General features: G+C 28.2%; 1 protein-coding gene across 1 annotated transcript in view; it reads left to right on the top strand.

Moving 5' to 3' along the window:
- Positions 1-12402, top strand: part of LOC129960736 (uncharacterized) — a 120359-nt gene extending 107957 nt beyond the window's left edge. The window contains exons 5-6 of the mRNA XM_056074347.1: positions 3375-3472; positions 5648-12402. Of these exons, the coding sequence (XP_055930322.1) occupies positions 3375-3472; positions 5648-5779 (230 nt within the window). The 3' untranslated portion in view covers positions 5780-12402. The remainder of the gene's footprint in view (positions 1-3374; positions 3473-5647) is intronic.
- The last annotated feature ends 10080 nt before the right edge of the window (positions 12403-22482 follow it).

The raw sequence follows: 22482 nt of genomic DNA, 5'->3' as shown, positions 1-22482 counted from the left end.
AATTATATGGAAGATATATGCTTAAAGAGGAAATATATTAAAGTTTTGAATGGAATTATCACAAAAATTTAATATGCTATTCTTTTGTTACATGGCATGCATAAAATTTGTAATGCAATTCTTGCTAAGTCTTCTACAAATTGCCTCAGTCGGTGTTAGTAATAACAGTAGCTTTCAAATGATTTATGGTCATTGAGTATTGAATTACATACATGTGGATCTTCTAAAAAAACTCACAAAAAATCACGTGAAGTGTGATCTGGGGATCAATGTTGCCGCGCTAATAATTATAAACCCTGTCACCTGAGTGATCAATCTATGGTACTGAAGTAGAACCTCCCCGCCCATAAGGTATTACTGACTTAAAAGCCCAATACATAGCTATTATTGCCAATATCAGCAGAGAAATGCTTCAGAAGGTTTGATAAGAATTACGTTACAGATTTAATCTAAGCCTTGTAAAAGAGGAACGCATATCAAAAATTTTTGACGCTTCAAAATGTAAAGATATTACTTCTTGAATTATGTATGCCACAAATAAATATAGTTATTATTTGGTCTTTAAAATCAGGGCATTAATTTCGACTTTTTTGTATTTATTTCTTAAAAAACCGGTCTAATTTTACTGTTTATCAGTAATAGGTAGCCTTAATAGAACGAATTTCAATCCTATAAATAAAGATAATAGTAGATGGCGCATTTTTGATTTGATTTGATTTTGATTTTATTGTCGTACTGTTTCTAAAATTTTCAGACTGTATTTCGTTGTACCGATAAGATTATTAAATCCAATAATGTCTGAAAAGATATCAGAAAAAATAGTTTCAGCTTAAATATTTTTCTGGATGTATTCCGTTGCGCAAAATTATTTATCTAAATGTAATAATCGCTTCTCATGTATATTTGAAAAATGGGTTGTTTTTAAAATGAAAAAAAGCACTGTGCAGTACATACAGAACAGGATCTTGACAACATTTGTCTGATCATTCCTATCTTTGTCTTGATCATGTCTTGATTTTTTGGCAATGTTTGATTAGAAAATGGGATCCTTATATTTGTCAGTGGGAAATATAAATGGAAAAAAGCAGTGGTAAAAAATAGAATAATCGAAAATACTATGAGAGATAATGAGTTTTGAATGACAGTGGTATGGTAAAGAAGAATCAGAAATAGGCCACGTTGACATCGCAGTTGGTCACTTTGTAAAAAATTGCAGTACTGTCAGTTCGGAAACTATCATAGACGTGTTTTTTTTTGTGATATAACTTTTGACATTTTGTCTATCTTAAATATGGAGCTATTGTAGTGCATCGATTTTAGTAAGTACTTGCTAGCTGAAAACACTAGCAATGAATTAATTAACTTTTCATTAATTATTATTTCTGTAAATTTTTTCTTTGTAAAGTAATGTTTTTCAATACTTCGAACATAAATAACAATTTTGGAGCTATTGTAGTTTTATATACAGTCTATTCGTATAAGTCTCAATTTCGACAGTCTTCAGTCCAAATTTCTTCGATTAAATTTGATTGGAAGGACACAATACATTTTTATTATTTTTTAATTTTTATATTAGCAAATTTAAAATTTTGTATACAGTGCCTCGTGTTGAAGAAGATTGTAATACATGGAATGATGACTAACATCAAATTCCAGGCACAGATTTCAGTAGATAGAAATTTCTGTAGTTAGAAAAGATAGGAATTCACAAAATTATGACTGCAAGCCTTTTCTATTGCAGAGAAAAAAAAATAATGTTTTTTAAAAATCAAAACTGAGAAGCTAAAAAAAACCCCAAAGCATAGACCCTGGTAGGAATATTCTAAAATGAAGTTTCATTATAGTCATAATATCACTCAAATTTTTAATGAAAGTTTGGAAAAGTTCATATTATATTCAGTATGACTTGGATTTTATATATTTTTGCTTTCAGCATTTGAATGTTATATTGTTTGACTCTTATCCTCCATATTTTTGATTAAAAAACTCATCTTAAAGCTTTTAGAGCCTTAATGGAAGCGCTATATTAAAAATTTACTTATCTTTGCAATTTCTCAGTGTTTAGTGGTTAACGTTAAATTTCATGATCCCATATTGTATATGTTAGGGAACCTCGTATTAAACTTTTTTCAGATCCTATTCCATATGGCACCTCACATATGAGATTGAAATTTAATTAATATTAATAAATTAAGTTTCAATTATTTAACGACAATATTAAAAAAAATTGTTATCAGGGAACATATGTACAATCAATTCGGAAGAAACGCACAAAGTTTCAGAACTTTAATAAATTAAAAAATAAGCGAACAAATTTTTATTTTTACTTCACAAACTTTAAAGTGAGGCGTACAAAGTAGTGTGTAACACAGAAACGATAAATCTGTCTCCTAAAATTTGAGGACACTTTATAAGTTGCTTAAGGTTCTCGAAGGCTCTTTTGAAATGATCCACTATGCACAAAAGGAACAAATTGAAAACGTCAGCGCTTAGTCTGTTCAAGGGATGGAACAGACTAATTGCTCAGAGTTGTAAAAAAAGAAAGACAGAAAAAAAAAAGAAGCTAACAAAAAGGTGACTATTGTAGCTTAGATAATTTTTCGTAAATTTAGCGTAGATAATTCATATTGAAACTAAGCCTCGTCCAGATTGATATACATATTTGAAATCTATGTCAAATGAATGGATATCTGCATATCAAATTTTTTTTGTATTGGCAAAGAAATTTTGATCATTGCATCTCGAGGAAGAAAAAAAACTGGACTAAATTAATGTTAACTGTTAATAACTATTTCAGCAGATTAGTTACATTAAAATTAATTATTTAATTTAATGATTTAGGATAAAGTGTTATTTTCAAGTGTTAGTTTTTGGCTAATTTAAGTTACATAAAGATGTGGAAATAATTCTTATTAATCTTTAGAGACACTTCTACATGCATTTTTTTTAGTCTACTCTCCATTTCTTAAAATTTTGCCCATGACTTCTAATTTAATTGTATAACAAGATGCTAAGGAATATTTTAAAATTCTAGGCCAATACTTAAAGTAAAATTGCAATGATAAGATACAAAATATTTAGTAAAACTATTTTACAAAGTAGACGTTTCTTATTTCGATCAATGCCGATGCTGATTGATTATTAATGTTTTTATAGTGCTATTTAAATATTTTTGTATTCAGTTCAGAAACAATAATTAAATATTATAGATCATAGTGTATTGTGTTTAAAAGCTTTGATTAATGAATAATAAATTTTCAATTAATTAATTTTTGCTTTCAGGTAAAGATACAGTTAAATCTATATATATGAAAAAACTTCAAGACAAATTTATCTTTCATACTTATAAAGGTTGCTATCATTTTTCATTTTAGGAAGTCAAGCAACTAGCCCAGAGTATATTCAGAAAGCTCGAAAATCCAACGATGGAAAGAGAGAACCTGGGTCACATGCTCACAGAGCCCCGAAACCGGTAATTTTTTAAAGTGTACTCTGCGGTTTGTGTTTCAAAATTGGAAAAAGAAAAAAAAGAAAAAAAAAAGAAAAAAAAAAAAAACGGACGCCTTTTTTATCAATGAAAAACTTCTTAAATCATTTTTTTTCTATGTGATATTAGTTCATTTTAAATTTTTAAAGAAAAATGCAAAAGCTAAGTGTTTTATAATAAAACAATATTTAAAATACTAAATTAAACTTTTCCAAGATTAAGTTGGTTTTTAAAAGATGTATAACTTTTAAATTAATATAAATAAATATTGTTAATCTGATGATGTAAAAGTTATTGGGAATTCATTTTACTTCCTTATTTAGTTCTGAAAATGGTCTAATACCACACATTAATTTTAAAATCCTAATAAATTATTTGTGATAAAATCAAATGTGTGTATTATGAATTTTGAGTATTCTTTACCTAATCTTAACTGGATGAGAATATTATATTAAAAATATTTTTTCCTTTTGGGGATCTATATGCAATAATAATGATTATCATATCATTTACAAGTACTAAATGTGAAACGTTACTATAAGACAAGATGTAGCAAACTTTTTCAAATCATTCTTTATAAGGAAGAAAACTAGGAATTTATATATAAATTATTGCTTATGAAGATTCAGAAATTGAAATCTGTACAAAAAGTAATGTAAAAGAAAGAAACTCCTACCCTGAAAAAACCTAACATGTTATTTAGCATGCTGTTTTTGTGAATAAAAATTATCTAATCAGTAAATGTAATCTTGTCTTAAAGTAATGGACGGACACTCGTGTAGACAAGTTCGGGAGAATTTTTTACTCGGTGTAAATAAAAACAAAAGATAAGCAAAATATTCGCCTCATTTAAAACTGTCTTAAAAATAATACGTTGAACAAACTGGTCAATGTCATGAACAAACACAGTTAAAAAAAAATAAGGACACGTGAAAGACAACCATGTTCTGCTAAATGAACTTAAATTTTATCCAGGCATTTAAAAGTAATTGATTTATTTGAGCAGAATATAGTTTTAAACACTTAAAATTAATTTATTTATCGTTAAATATATAAATCTAAAAAAGCAAACTACAAAATGCTGCCACGAGAGCCAAATGCAGGTCAAACAAGTCAAATGCTGCCACGAGTGCCAAATGCAAGTGAAACAAATCAAATGCTCCAACGAGAACGAAACGTAGTCACAAGAACCAAATGCACGCCATACAAGCAAAATGCAGCCACGAGAGCCAAACAAACCAAATGCACTCATGAGAACTAAACAAACCAATTGCAGTCCCGAGAGCCAGATGCAAACCAAACAACCAAATGCTATCACGAAGCATCAATGCAAAGGAAAAGGCTAGAAAAGCCGGAAACATTCATTTCAAAACTTCAGGATGAAACATAGTCGGGGTTGGGTCCTCAGATATCAGATGTATTCGGCTGTTGTGATAAGTTAAAATGTTGTGCCATAGAAAATAATCATTCTGCTCACAGTGGAAACAAAAACTATTGCTTTGAACTCAATCCGTGGAGGTAATCGTTTTGAAGAGAAATAGAATTAAAGCAACTCAGAAGAATTTCTAAAAGGCAAAGAATTTCTAAATGTATATTTCTCATGACTATATTTACCCATACGTTCAATTCCAGGGGGATATCTTTAGTCACCGCTTACAGGCAGGGCATATTATATTATAATTTTGTAAAGCTTATTAGATAGAATAAAGCCTAGAAAAAAATTCTGATGGGATGTTGACATGATAAAAGAGATTACGAAATGGATTTACAAATCTCAGAAGTTTTATGAGAGACCATCTCTTTGCTTGGAATCTTTCTGAGACAAATGATTCTACAGTTATGATAAAATTTTCTGAGTTAAATTTAATCTTTATTGCTTCTATTTCTTATTTATCGAGCGATCTTAATATATTTTATGTGGAAAACTAATTTTGAAGCGAAAGTAGTTTAATATCATAGATTTCCTTAAGATACATTTATAAACACGTTCAATGATGCATTCTTTTAGATTCAGTAATTTTATTTTTATTGTCAGTTTGCATTGTTTTCTGGTAGAATGTAAATTTCATCGATAAGAAATACAAAATCATTCAGGCATTAATAATTTTACATTTCTCATATAAAATCTCTTATTAAGGCATGCTTTTATATTTTTTTCAGGATTCTTCTCACAAAGGTGCTTCAAAAGCCGATGCTCCAGCTAATGTGACCAACGGTCCTGGCTCACCGACGGTCATTGTTTCCAGCAATCGGGGCAATACCAAACCTCCTAATGCCTCCGCCAGAGTCTGAATCTTAAATTTCATATCTGCTACTCTAAAAAATGCGCCCTTATTTATTTCAACTCTTTAAGGGTAGAATCTAGACCATCAATTGCAAATTATCAAGTCTGATAGAAATGAATTGCTCAAGTTGGTTTTTCAAACGTGGCATTATTTTCTATCGCTTTGGATGAGCCAGAAATATTTGGTGTATTGTATTATAATTTATCCTTAAAAGAGCAAGGAACAAACTTTTCTGTACTAACTCCATGTACCAACTACCCTTTTGTTTAGATAGTTTAGAAAAAGAAACTTTTATTAGACCATTTAATAAACCATTGAACCTTTATTAAATGGTTAATGTTTATTACATTCCAACTCTTCTTATCCAGAGATTTTGTGAGTTAGATTCAACAAGTTCCTTTATATTAGTACTTAACTATACCTTTGCAGACTGTTTAGTTTGAAGCACACGATTTTACTTGATTACGACCCTTGCTCATATATCCTATTTTAGTGCTTCAACAATGTTCCGTGAATTTATATTCTGATTTTCCGCACAGCGGGATTCTGATTGAACCTAATATGTCCTCCACGCATGCATATCATATTTGCATGCAAGTCCATGATTATACCGTCAAGTTTCAAATTGCGTGTTTCTGAATGGAATATGTATCTTTTCCTTGTATTTTTACAATTTTATAAATTTCTAAAGGAAAATCTATTTGAACCTTACCAGTTCGAAACAGATCAGATTCTTTGCATATTTATTTAAAAAAAACGGCCTCCAGTGAAATGACTAAAAAATTTTAAACGTCCTCATTTTGGATTTGTTACTCGTGCTCACTCATCAGTATTTATCTGCTTTGAAAGAAAATTAATCTCTCGCTTTCAGTCCTTTTTACATATAAAGCTTCAGCCATTGTGCCTGTTCGCAGCACACGCCATGCTTTTCATATCACTGGGACCATTGTATATTTGCATACAAACTACAACCAATTTTGCTCTGTTTAAAATGAATGTAAATTCTACTCATTGTTAATAAAAAAAGTTGATTAAAGCAGCACAAACTTTGCTGCTAGTCCGAAACATGTGCTCAGGTAAAAACGAAGCACATTCGTTCCTCTCTTTGATAATTGAGAAGTTTATTAAGCAAAAGTTCTATATTCCTGTTAATTGGTTAGTAACAAAGTTCCTGTTTCTGAATGACAGCCTATTTGGTCTAAGAAAGTGGTGTATTAGGTTAAAATCTGAATAGCAATAACACTAAAAATGAGTACTAGAAATAATTCGAAAGTCAGCTGCACAGATCGGACTGCTCTAGTCCATTGAATTAAATACATGCACCAGGAAAGATACACTGCTTTCCTTTTAAGCTATATTGTATTCCACATCAATCTATATACTGTATAACAAAGCTCACAAATAGTTTCAACTTCTACCGGTTTATTGAAAATGTTTATAAGAATAGATGTCATGGACATTTTGAAATTTGAATGCACACGCCATGTACTCTTCGACTATGATTTAATCCACCACTTGGTAGAGTGATTTCATGTTATTGTACTGTGGCATGTCCATTGTTCACATTTACAAGCGAGCCTGTTTGCTTCAGAAAGTTCATGGCTGAACATTGTTGATGATACTTAGCACTTGTAAACTTGGCTTTGACGGTACTTAATCACTTAATAGAGTGATTTAATAATATTGTACGATGGTATATCTATTGTTCACATTTATAAAGCGAGCCAGTTTGCTTCAGAATGTTCAAGCGATGAACAATGTTGATGAAATCGTAGGTTTAGAATATAGGCTAAATGATTCAGTGAAACTTTAAATGAATTACATCACATATTCGTAAAAACATTTCATTTTTGGTGGAACGAGTAACTTTAAAGCACTTTAGAGATTTAGAAGATTCCTTAGTAACATCTGTATTTACATTTTGGATGCTATTCAATGCCTTCGAGTATCGGTTACTATATGAGTGATTAGGTGGAGAAGTACACATATAGATTTATTTCATTCCAAATAGAGTAGGAAGGCACTCATATAACAGTATATATTTTTTTTGAAGCGGTGTTAGCTTATGCAGTCCTACCAGTAAGTGACGCGTTTAGATGTAGCATTATTTTAATCGAGACATGATTTTGAAACAAATTTTTCTCTTACTATAAATGTCTTTTATTACATAGATGTAAGTAAGGAAATTGAAAGCACTTTCTATGTAAAATCCCAAAAGTTCACATTCCTCAGATGAAGAAAAAGGAATGTAGACGTTGTACCAAATGTAGAAAAGAACCTTTCGTGATCATTAGCTAAAGGATCAGTTCATGCTTTCGAGTTTTCGATTAATCAAAAGAGTAAACAATGCTACGATTATTGATTTAATGTGACAGATTCGATTATTTCTAGAGTTTCAAGATATGAATTATTATATGCGAATCCCTTTTTACTGAATTGGCCAAATAAGCTGATTTACTTTGAGCACAAAATGAAGAATTATATTTTATAAAAACATAATACATAGGAAGTTAAAGTAATTTCAATTTCTTTAACATTTTATGGTGGATTTATATGAACGAAATATCCCACGAAATCGAAATTTAAGAAATGCTTGGTGTTTAAGATATTAAATATAAAGTATAGTACTATTTTTAATTTAATTTGGAAAATTTTATATGCCAATTTCAGTTTTGAGACATAAATTATTATTATATGTAAATCTATTTCTTGAATTGGCGAGGTACATTGGTTTATTTTTACAAAATAAGACGAAAATTTTATTTACTTTTTTTATCGAAAAACTTAACACATTGGATAATGAGTTAATTTTTTCTTTAACTTTTAATATTCTAAAAAAGGAATGAAATGGTCCTCGAAATAGCAATTTTAGAATTGAAATGTATTAAAAATGCAGAGTCGTTATGCAACGGGTTAAAAGAGATGTTGAGTAATTATTATATGCGAATCTCATCATTGAATTGATGTAGCGTATTGATTTAATTTTATATAAAAAATCAATATGTTATATTTTATGAAAAATATGAAACATTGGATAATAAGTAATTTCGTTTCTTTAACTTTTATTAATCTAATACAAGAATTCACAAATACAAACCTTATAATGGTTTGTGTTTCAGATGCGTATCTGTACCATAAAAGATAGAAAGAATCGGTTGGTAACGGCTGGAAACATTTTAGGTACATTACATATTACTTGATATTTCTTCAACTTTGAAATATCGAGATTATTCGAATAAATGCATTCCTTCTTCAGGTCATCTGATTTATTTATCTGAAGGAGAATTAAAATCTAACCCTAAACTGTGGGGAAGGTGGAGGGGGGAGATATAAGTGGATTCGCTAGACTGAATGCAAATAAACTACTGCAAGCCCAATGTTTCTTATTAAAGATTTTCAGATGGTCATTATAAAAGGTGATACTTGTATATTATAATTCCGTTCATAATATCGAGCATTTTAAAGTGCATGGCATGAAATGGCAGCCCATTTACTTTAGAGTGCAATGCAATAATATGCATTTTTCCTCGTTTATTTGAGAATAACATATGCTTACTACTATATAATGCGTATGCCTTAGTAAACGGTGCACAGGGAAATATCGCCCACTTTCAAATATCTACTTAAAGTCACTACCCAGAAATCTTTCATATTCGTTGTTTACTTAAACATCAAAATAATGACTCTACTTTTAACTAAGCCCCTTTTTGTGTATAGTTTTTGATGTGTTGATTTATTTATTTATGAGATTTTTGCTTCCTATTATATTATAAATATCAAGTTCTTGAATATTTTATGTATTTTTCTGTCATTCTACTGGTTTTCATTCACAATCAGTAAAAATAGAATTAATTATCTGATTACTATATAATAAATTTCTATTATTTATTCTGAAATGTAAAAGATTTTTCAATTCATTTAAATATAAGTTGATCTTACATTAAGTTTATTTATCAGTGGAATGCATGTATTAAATGCTATCTAAATCAAATATTGTAAGTGACATCTGGCACTGACATTTACAATAAATGGCATCTGGCAGATGCCTTCAAACCTTATATTTCCATTAATTCTAGAAAGGCAGATTAAGACAATTTCTTATTGTTTACGAAATTCATGTTAACTTATTTATTAAGTACCACTACACACACAGATACAGAGAAAAAAAGTTAGATTTTTTCTAACTAAATTTGCAAAATTTATTGTTAAATTTATAAAATTTAACAGACTTGTAATTGTAATTGTACAGACAAAATTGTAAGATATCAAGAATTTTCTAAAATCAAACAAATTAAATTTGCTAGATCTTTTACAAGATGGTTTAATAAATCTTAGCTTGAAGTGATGTTAGAGTAACGAAAAAAAATTTAGACACATTTGTTGGCCTCTTTTTATGATTTCAAGACAATTTTCTGTCCTGTTTTGTTTGATTTATTTAATTGATAAAATATAAAATTTTTGATATTCTATTGGTTATACTCATATTTTTATCTTGCTAAATAAGCAATGTAGTACCAAATCAGATGATTGTGGATAGTGTTAAACATATGCATTACCTATGAAGTCAATTTCCGGTGTTTTAGAATTCTGTATGTTGAGCGAAAAAATGCAATAATTTTACAGATTATTGACTATAATATATTGTTAGTATGGCACTATCCTATGTAGTAATTTACATTATTAAGTAATATAATGCACTTTTTTACAATTCCTAAATTACAATTTGTTATACTCTGCTAATTCAGGCAGAAAAGAACATATTGAAAGTATAATCCATCCATTGATTGTATGAAAGATTTTTTTAAAATTTATGACTCTTTTTTTTTTCTTTGAAATATAAAAATACGAGGGCTGCTTTTATCAATATCGCCTTTAAAACAGGGTTACAAATCTATTATAAATATGAAACAATTATTGCATAGAAAATGAAAAAAAATTCTTCCATGTAATCATATCTTTAATTACACCATCCATCATACTAAGGTAAAAGCTTTCATTTGACATTTCACTAAAAACTGTCATCAATTGAGTAGACTTGTACACAGAAAAAATATTCAGTATTTCAATTGCAGAAATATTAATTCAAACAAATTTTATGCTAACAGTTCTAGAATGGATAGAATTTAAATCTAAGGAACAATAAGGGAATAAAGAATTTATTCTACCCACACAGTGTTTAGTGATTGTAGAACAATTTCTTTATTTAGTACAGGTTTATGTTCCTACTAACCCATAATAATAAGATTCTATAAAAATAGAATTCATTATTATAAAAAAAATATTACAGAATACTGAAACAGTGTATCAGTCTGAAAGTCGCCATTAATATAATTTATTGCTGATAAATTTGGCAGTGACTTAAAAAATTCAAAATATAATAACTGTATGTCGACAAACGAAACACTAATTCTTCTTAAGAAGTCAAAATAAAACTCTTACCTTGATATGGTAAATGCATATATCAAGAACATGCCTGTGAAGAAAAAAAAGAAACTTACAACTTTACTAACATTTTCTATACAATAATTGTTTCATGTTGATTTTGATATTTAATTCTAATTTGATAAAAAGTTGGGAAAATGTATGTTATAAATAATTTTGAATTCTACTGTAAAAATATCAATGTTCAAAACTAAGACATTTAGTCCAAATCCCAAGGGAAACAGTCCAATTGCATTTTTATAACTTTAACTACATAACGTATGAATTTCAGGCAACTGTTAAAAATTGTTTTCCTTAAATGCCATGTTTACAACCTGAGCATAATGGTTTGAGTAATATATGAGCGGGGTTAAGTGCAGAGTATTTGATGATAGAAGAAGGAATTTAACTAATTCAAAACTTTTTTTACCGAAGGTTTGAATATGATAAAATTCATTTATAACAAATATTTATCTCTGAAGTAAAATATTTAGCAAATTAATAGATAGAGAAAAATTTCAGTATATAAGTATATGAAACTGAACCATATTTCAAGTAGCAGAGTGAGAAATTCGGAAATTTTCTGTACAGTGCAAGACAAGTGGTGTGACTGAATCTTGGTTTAAAGTATTTTTAAGTCACTTAACACACAGCATGTGCACAGGGTAAGGAATAATACCGGGATTTGCAAAAATATTATAAATATCAGAAGGGTCTTCTCTGCATTTTCCCTCGAATTATTCAATGTGCATTCATTGTCATTTTATTTATATCGAAAAAGGAATTATTTTTAGAAATTCATCTTTCAGTTAAGCGAAATATTTTCCAGGAATAGTTTCATTACCCCATCAAAAGCTTTACTGGTATCGGTAATGTTGGTGCTACAATTATTGTCTTAGTTTTGAACATAAGAATGGTATCAAATAATAGAAGAGAATTCTAAGTAGAGATTTGTTTCTTGCGATAAAAGTGGAAATGATTACGTATTTTTATTAGGGATAGTTCCAATAAATTATTTTTTTTTCTTAAGAAAAAAGCTAAAGATGTTATGTATTTTCATTCAAATATAGTTTTTGTGAGTATTTCTTTGTTTTAAGAAAAGGAAATATATTGAGTATTTTACTTTACCAAGTTTGAAATTTTTTGTTATTAAACGCAAAAATTTACTTTATTGGAATATGCTGTAATTTTTTTAAAAAGTGTGAATGATTTGTGAATATTTATAATTAATTAAACATTAGGTTTATAAGGAAAATAAACCTAATTTTATTGGAAAATAAATCTAATTAGATTTATAAGGAAATTAAAAGCAATAATTTGTTTCCATATAATTTTTTTCTGTTTGAAATTTATTACTGTAAAATTGCCTATTTTTTATGTATTATTTAATCCAAAGAAATCGAGTTCTCATTATAGTTTTTTAAAAAAACTGAAGTCAAAATTATGTGTAATTATTTAATTGGCCGAATTAATTATTTTAATGAAACTGTGTTCGAATATTAGGAATTATAATTTTTTTAATTTCTTTGATTTACAAATACTTTTACACAATATTTTAATTTCAGTAAGTTGCCGTGTTTTTTAAAAAAATGTTGATATGAAGGTAATCATTTTATAAAGTAATGAATTATTATAAAACTTATTTACATTCGTTGTAATTTTCATAAATATCTAGTTATGATGATTAAAGAGTCATTTTTAGATTCGAGTACAATGAAGTTTGTATAAATTTTGTTGCATTGTAATTATTTGCTTTTTCTTTTTATAATTGTAAAATTATCAATGTAAAAGATATCATTCTGCCATTGCCATTTTATTCTTTCAGTTTTATAATTGTTTTATATATTAAACAACATAAGTGGATGACTTAGAGAAAGGATAATTCAACTGCAGAGAAACTGGGACCAAGCTAATGACCCTGCACTTCAATGCACATGTACAATGAAAATTTTAGGATTTTTATACTGCTTTTGCACATATTTCGTGTACAGTTTTGAACCCTGAAATAAAAGATTTTACTCTAGTCTTCACTTTTAATGTTTAAAATTCTTTTAAAAATATTATTAAACATTCTTTTTTAATTAAGATCCAATTCTACTTAATTTTTCATTAATCTCTTGTATATTATTAAGTGTAATAATGTTTGGAAACAACTATTATTTCATAAATTGAAGGACCAAAGGTATGTCAGTTGAGATCTGATTGAAGGAAAGTTCTCCTTCGAAAAATTATAATTTATGAATTAGGTGAAATAGGGAAATGTATGATATACAAGCAAACAAGTCGATTATAGTAAAAAAGATAGGAAAGACAGTTAAATGAGGATATAGACATTCATTTGGTATACGTGGTTTGAAATACTACCTAATAGGTATATAAACTAAAATCCTTTGCATTTAGAAGGTAACTTGCTTTATTAAAAAAAATTAAAAGTGCAAAATAAAATGAAAATTGGAGAAATACAAACCAAAAAGTGCAAGCATTTTTCTTTTTAATTGAAGGCTATCATTTTTTGCTTAACAGAAATATATTCGCGTGCGCAGTTTAGTAGAAATTCTTCAATAAATCTAATTATTAGTTATTTTTGTTCACGTATAGAGCGAAAAATATAAAAAAACTACCTTTAAATTTTCTTCAGAATACTATTTTCAATATTGTAAGGTTAAAATTATTTTTATGAATTTTTTTAGAAATAATTTAAATTTTTAAGATATGAGCCAAAGAAGTAAATATTTTATAGCTTTACAAATAATGCAGTTTTTTACTTTTTTTCTTCTATAATTATCACGAGTTATTACAATACAGATAGAAGCAAATAATGTACGCTGGATTCGGTTAATTTTTTTTATCTAATCACAAATAGAAGTTTTCATTCCTGTTATATTTCTCCTAGCATCTTTCTAAAATTTTTCAATAGCCTGGAATAGAAGATGTCTGAAGAAATTCTAAATTTAAAACTAAAAACAGAAAATTTTAATGAAATGGAGCGATAAAATATGTAAGCAGTGAACTTAAGATTGCTTTCTACAAATTAAAAAAAAAATTCAATTATAGATTCAAATTTAAAAAAATCGTCTTTTAAAATAAGACAGATGCCCTTTCTAAAATTGAAACTGATGTTATTCAAGATGTAATCGAAAGAATAGGTTTAATTATGTCTGTAATTGAATCCACTAAACAACTGTTATGGCATCTTAACTATGAATTCGAGGTACCATTAAACATATTATTACATTTACATTATTAAACAATGCTAAGAAGTAATATATATGCAATATTGTTGGTATATTGGATTAAATTGCCTCCTCTTCATTTCAACATTGTATAAATTTACAAAATATAATACAAAAACCTGTGTTAAGTTTCGGAATAGTGTATATTTACACAAAATATATCAAATATACCATTCATTACTAAGATTTAAAAAAATCTTTCCTTCGCCTGTATGAGTCATATAACGAAGCCCGTGGTTGCCATTTTGAGCTAGCAGTTTTAAAAGCAGTACGAAGATGTGCTTAATTTTGAAAGACTGATGTCAATGAGTATTGTTTCCTTTTTCGACAATTGTGCTCCTAAGCTGTGCGATATATCGTTCGGCTTGTTGAGCATAATTTTATTGCAAGGGATCACGTAACTCCAATATTTATGAGAATTGATTAAATTTCACAATTTCTAATAATTATCCGAAGCCGTACTATTTTGATGGCGGCGAAATGGTAAGTAAACTTATTGTAATCAGAGATGTTTAGTCTTCATATAAAGTAAGATTTATTAAATGAGAAAATAAAACCTTAACTTTAGCCATTTGTAAAAGTCTAAGAAGTCTGCTGAAATTTGGAAAAAAAAGCTCAACATTTTAGCTTACAAATTCAAATTGCATTCACATTTGAATTCTTTTTCTTCAAATAATCATACTATGAGAATAAAACTCTGCTTTTATTCTTTTTTTTACAGCTCATTGCAGTACTCAAAATATTTGGTTTGATAGCTGTGTGTTTTTTACATAATTATAAAATAGCAAACCATTGCCCTTAAATTTAGTTTTTGAGATAGAATAAGAGTTTTCGTAAGAATTTCTTATAAGTTAAAAGATAAGGAAAACCTTTTAATTATGAAATGTATATAAAGTATAAAATTATATTAGTATATAAAACTGCAGTGTTATTTTTTCCGAGTCCTTTTTCATTACTAACAATGAATTAATCGCGTTTTTTAATTTCCAAATAAAATCATCTTATCTGGGCGCCATTATAAAATAACAAGTACTGTAGGAAACGTGAATTATTTGTAAATCTTATGCTTCAATTATTAATTGTACTATAGATACTTTAAGCAATAAAAAGTCTTAAAATAAGTAGTATATAATGCTTATAGCACTATAGTCAAATATGAATAAAAACAAAATAAATATTTATTGTAATAATGAACAAAATTATTGTTAAACATGACAAGCTTTATCTTTGTTCATTGGAATTTCTATACTTCATGAAGAATTATACATTATTTTAATTTTATTTACTGCATTAAAAACTCTCCCATGTGTCATAAACAACATGCGAGTTCTTATCTGATTGCACAATATTCTTAAAATAATTGTGTTTACAAACTTTTACGAAAAAAGTATCTACCGCTGCTATGTTTACTTTGAATTCTGATGAAAGAAGGGAAAACCCCACACTGCAATGAAAAAGTCTTTCAACAATAAGCGATGTCACATAACACTGTAAGCAATTTAATGAACCATCTGCTTACATTTTGTACGTTCACAGACAAAAATATCTTTTACTTCATTCTGAAATTCCCTAATATTTTCTGTTTACATTTCATTGACTTTTAGTATTTGACTGTTTGTGCGCGTGTATCAAAAAAAAAAAAAAAAAAAAAAAAAAAAAGAGAAAATTGTTGGTAACCGAGAAATCTTATTCTTTATCTTTTTTAATATTTCATGGCAAAGTTATCCATTAATATATAACTCTCAAGTAAATATCGAGGAATGTAAATTACCTTATGTTTTTCTTGCACACACACACAAAATCAAAATGTTATTCTTCTGGATCCTGGACCCTGTAAATATAAATGAAAACGAGGAAAGAAAAAAAAAAGGTTTAACTATTACCATAAATTTTTTTGTTCATTTTTAATTGAGTTGATGTAGAGAGTCTTATGGCGAAAGATTTTTCTTTCCTTTCAAGAAATAGACACAATTCTCAATTCGGACATTTTTTTTGTTCATAGCTATATATACGCGATATACAAATTAACAATAAGTTGCATTCAATTAAATCATTTATCAGAATAATCTGAAACCTTTATCATTAAAGAGAAGCATGAGTATGATCTAAGCAAAGTATGATTTCGTATGCCTAACATTTCCTTAGAACATAAAAATTTAATTTGTTTGGAATCAAGCTTTGGCATATTCCCATATAATCAATGAAATAGGTAGATTATGAGTGCGTAACTTATGCACAATTACACTACTAAACCAGCGAGAATGATCTCTCTGAAAATTTCCCGCATACTCTCCAAAAAGTCCCTCACTTTCACATAAAACTGTGTACTTTGGGAAGGGCCACGAATGATTTGCATGGCATTGGCGAAAAATAGATACGAAATATCTGTTGGTCTATTGAGATCACCGGCGTGAATTTGAATTTTTACTGAACCTATAGAGCGAATATTTATTCTGACCAACACCGAAATTTCACAAGGAACTACAGTAGTTGTCAAAAGATAACATATAGAATTTCATTGATTTAACTCATTGCATTTATGAGGTATTGCGTTTATATGCATGCGAAAGTACAAACCGATAGAGGGTCAAATGTTTGACAGATTTGTTTCAAAATTTGATGAGAGTCTATATTTTAGATGCTAAACCTGTGTATAAAATTTTATCTATCTAGCTTTTTACATTTTGTATCTATCAAACATATATCATATCTTTTGTTCTAGAAACCAAACTACCACATAGACAGCCTCAGAAAGAATTTCATTCAAAATTTGAAAAAAAAAAATGCAAATTTAGCTATAGATCAAATTTGATTAATTCAGTTCAAAACTTTTTTGAGTTATCGTGTTCACAGACAGACAAAAAATGTTTTTTTTGAACTCAGAGAGTTCTGAAGCGTACAGTTACATTTCTAATTTACAAATTTGATTAATTTGATTAATGGAGCTCAAAACATTTTGAGTTATCATGTTCACAGACAGACATAATACAAAAAATGTGTTTTTCGAACTCAGCGAGTTCTGAAAGTACAGTTACATTTCTATATAAGATAGTAAAAAATGGTATACTTCAAAATGAATATGTCGAGAAAAAAATAGGAAGCAATCAGTTTTTTCAACCCTTATGGGTAAGACTATACATGTCTACAGAACCAAACGCAAAAAATGAAAACAGTCGGTTTCAAAATATACAAAAGATAAAAAATGTATAAAATTTCTGATGGATATCAGTACATTTATTAGTAACCGTTGTACATAATAAGTTAACGTGCTGATTTAACTGCTTGTGATTCATATCTGCTATCTAATTGTTTCACATCGAATGATTTGAAAGCCCCTTCCATACAATAATAATGAGATAGCAAATAGATCATAATGAGACTGATGATCCGAATCACAGGCATAAATGTAAAGAATATGAATCATCTATTAAAGATCATCTGAATGTAAGTTAAATTGTTCATTGATGACAGACGGAATTAAATTATTGATTAGAAATCCTTTAAATGCGGCAGTTTAACATTTAATTAAATTAAGATCAGAAAAGCAAACGACATGTCATAGAATGTTACTCAATTATGGAAATGTGACGCGAATTCAGTTATAATGATTGAGTAGCAAAAGAGATATAATGGTGATGGAAAACGGTTGTACGACAAACTAAGCTAGGATTTCGTATATTAGCTGATCAGTAGGGTGCATGATCACCCAAAACTGCCAAAATACATTGTCAGAGATGAGACACAGAGATCATCAGATTAACCAGCATTATATGTGGGATCCTCTTCTAATCACGCTCTATGCCAGCATTACTTGTGTAATCCTCTTCCGATTTCGCTCTATACCAGGATTTTTTGTGAGATTTTTTCCCAATCTCTCTCTATGCCAGCATTTCTTGTGGGATCCTCTATCAATCTTGCTTTGCGCCAGAATTCCTTGTGGGATCCTCTTCCAATATTGCTCTACAACAATTAACAGTTAATTGAAGACATTAGAGGGTTTACCAGACATTTTTCCATTGAGTTTTTTTGATGCTTTTATTCAATAAAAGAAATCAAAACTTTCTTTTTTTATCACTTCATATTCTTTTTGAACTATTTTCTTATTTTTGTGAACTTATAAGTTTATATTATAAATTACACGTTTTTTCATTATAAAATAATGTTTTTCTTTTGCCTAACATACTGGAACAATATTTTTCCATTTTAACCTTTTAAATTTTGTTAATAGAGGAAGAAATATATGTCGATAAAATATTAAATAAATCGTGAGCATTTTCTAATGTTACAAAATAATTTTTGGTGAATAAATTTCGCATGAATTGGATATATATTTCGAAATTGTCTACAAGCGAGTTTCAGAAACAAAGAGTTAAACATTGGTCTATAAAACGACTTAAATATCTACATCTGATCCTTAAATTCAAACCGCTTTTATAAATCGACATATTATTTGACGTTGAGAGAAGTTAGCTCTCAATCAATTTCGAAATAGTAGAAGCTTTCATCCATCTTCCTTGACTTATTCGCCTCGGTTTAATCTCAGAATGGCATTTTCTGTCGGAACAGATATGTTCAATTGCCTACGAACCACTAGAAGTTTCGATTCATTTCGAAAAATCTTTTCTCATCAAAATAGAGAGAAAACGAAGAAGGAATAAATCAGATGAAATAAAACTAGTTTAAGATTATAGGAAATACTGAAAAGAGTAAACTGTAATTCTTTTTCCTTTAAACCTATTTATGGAATTTTCCTATCTTGGTAGGATAAAATTATTTATTGTAAAGGCATGTAATTTTTTTGTATGAATAAAACGGATGTTACTAAATAGCTTAATTATACACTATATTGATGAACTTTTGTCTTTAAAATTAACTTGGAATAATTTACTTTTTACTTATAAAAGTAGGAAGAGTTTTAATTCTATAACAATAATTTTGTATTTGTCTATTTTGATTAAAAAAATTTGAGCACAAAATTAATTTTGATTACTTTCATTGAATCTCATATATTTATATTTTTGCTAATGAGAACTCAACTAATACAGTGCAATGAAAAATCCATGTAGAATTTTTTGTTCTTCATATTTAATAAGAAAATTAGTTGATGTTTGAGTTAATGAGTTTAATTGAGTTAATGTTTATTTATCTGTAGTTAAATAAGTAAAGTTTATTGCACTCGTTAGTAAGTGACGAAAAATAATAAGTTTCAACTGCAAACTTATTGAGAGGCTTTAGAATTGACAGTAAACAGTAAACAATTGACAGTTAGAACAGTAAAAAAAAAAAAAAATTGGAGTTCACATTTTTTGCCTTTTTAAATTCCATTTTGTTAATTAATTTCAGTACTTTAATTCTTTAGCTTTTTACATAAAAATAACTCAAATTTCATTTCTATCTTTTAAAAATCTAGTAAAATAATATCAGAATATAATTCTAGCTAATATTCTAACGATCTATTTGAATAAATTTTACCAGAAATTTCCAAAATGAGAGATTAAACGTTTTACAGAAAGCAAACTTAGTTAGAACTAAAATTTTAAGGCATTTATGAACTGTAGAGGTCATTTCAAACAATTGCAAACAGTATTGAATGTCAAAAAATGAGGTAAATGAAACGAATATCCAAACTTTATCGAGTAGTGTTTAATTAATTTAAATTCATGAGTTTATTCGCTCGATTATATGATGGTTTTAAAAATGTTCCATATTATAGAATGGTTTAAATGCATAAACAATAATAATATAAGAAAATTAATTGCAAAACGGTTTTTATTTCATAACTTTTCTGGTTGTTAAATAAATATGTGCCTTGAAAATTAAAAGGATTGTCACATGATTACAATTGTATGGAATAAACCTACCAAAATAATTGAGTTAAATGATCAAAATAAATTATTTTGATTGGTTTATTCCATTCCAAATATTCAACTTAATTGATAAAAGTTTCAAATTATAAGAAAATATCTGCAAATTTGAAATGAAACTGCATTAGGTGTAAAGTTTTAATCATTAAATATCGGTTTGAAATCCGAATTGCAGATTTTACATCAAAAGTTTGAAAGATATCTTCGATTTCCACGCTAAATATAGAATCGATATCTAATCATATGCAAATGGGGGGTAATCAAGATTCGATGCGATCCTGAGCGGAAGATAAAATTCGGATTGCTTGATTGCCAGAATTTTACTATTATTCACCAATCAAATCCGAGAAACTCAAAAATTTGATAAGGGGAATATATCTATGTACTTACAAGTAAAAGAATATTTTTATATTTATGAAAAGAAATAAAATATTCTGTTAGTTTTTTAAGTTTTGAAATATAACCTTGTACTTGTTTTGAACTTATTATATTCAAAGTGAACCATCTGATCAAAAGTATTCGAACCCTTTGGGACTTACAGTTTTTTATGAAATTATCCAAAAAGTCTTGGAAGACTGTCCTTGAATTTTGCTTATGTAAAAAATATGTATGAACTTATATTTTAAAGTGAAGGTTCGGCCACGGAAATATTTTAAAGAGCCGAACAGATATAAATGAATTGGGCTCACTCCGTTTTATAAAAGTTGTTAACGATTTACAGTTTGTGCAATTTTTGCATGCATTTGCATGAAAATAACATTTTAATGACAGAGGTTACCAATTTTTGCTTACACGGATGGCGTTCAGTTTACTTCAGAAATACTCAAAAAACTAGTGGATGGGCTCGTAAAATACCAATTGTCACTACACCAAAACATGGCCCCATTTCATATTAGTAAATGATCAAGATAAGAATAAAGCATACAATACTAAAATGTATTAAATTTCGATGAGGTGAAAAAGGTTCTAAAAGAAATAAAGTATATCTGGCTTCGTTTCTCCCTGTTTCAAGTTGTCTGGAAACTTTTAACTATAAATATTATATAAGGGTACATAAAGCTGCATTTGTAATGCCTTGGAAAATAACAGAAATAAAGCATTAAAACATGTATTTCATGATGCCTAATCTGCGTAATTATGTAATTTAAATTAGATAATTTATGAACATTAAATAAATTTAACATATTTCTGGCCTTTATATAATTCAACGTCTCGTAGATTCAAGTTTTAAAAAACGAAGATTCTATATAAAATTTATAAATATGCAGGGCATTTAGTATATTTTTGACCTTTTTTCAATCGAGCTACCTATAAAAAGACAATTTGTCAAGACAAGACGAAAAGCCTGTAAAAAGACAATTTGTGGAGAAGCACCCATTATATAGCCTCGCTTAGAGAGCTATTGAAATTCAGTTCTCTGAAATGACAGTTTCTTCTTGAATTTTAAGTGCATTCAACTGAAATTTATTTCATAAATTACCATGTATATAAACTTTTAAATTATATTGTAAGAAACATAGTTTATATGGCCGTAGTTAAGAATCAGTTATTAGAAATACATATATTTTCCTTGGATTTCCTTCTGATTTTAAAATAATGCAATGATAGTTCTTTGCCATAAAAATCTATAAGCTTCGGACGATTTGGTTAAAAAGTCATGCTGGAAAATTTGATAGTTTCAAATAAATTCTTTGTTTTCCAGAATACATACGCTATTCTTTGTAAATGAATGCACATACCATACATAGCAAGCAAACTCTTTAAAATAATTTCAAATCATTATCAGCTTTTTGTGAAACGAAGTAAACTCAAGTCATTTCCTTCTTCGTCAATTCCCGTTTGGTTCCCTAAATACTCATGAAACCGAATGTAATTTCATGCAGATTCTTTATACAATCGAAATTCAAAAGCAGTTCGTCTAACTTGTCTAGAGAAGTTCAAAAAGCTGTGTAAATCCGAAAGTAACCAGATACTTTTGTTCAGAGAGTGACCTCAATTAGCAGCAAAAACCTGTACCCATCAAGAAGAAAAATTAATTTTACTAATATATTTATTCATTTTCATCTTATAATTCAAAATTAAATTTTTAATTTCTTTGTGGATTACATACTTTATACTTTGTGTATTCGATATGTGCTAGTCTTTGAGTTTCACGTGCTTTTCCTTTGCCACAGAGGGTTGATAGTCATTGA

The sequence above is a fragment of the Argiope bruennichi genome, chromosome X2, assembly GCF_947563725.1.
Source record: "Argiope bruennichi chromosome X2, qqArgBrue1.1, whole genome shotgun sequence".
Lineage (NCBI taxonomy): Eukaryota > Metazoa > Arthropoda > Arachnida > Araneae > Araneidae > Argiope > Argiope bruennichi.
Note: the sequence above shows the minus strand (reverse complement) of the source record. Positions and strands in the feature narration are given on the sequence as shown.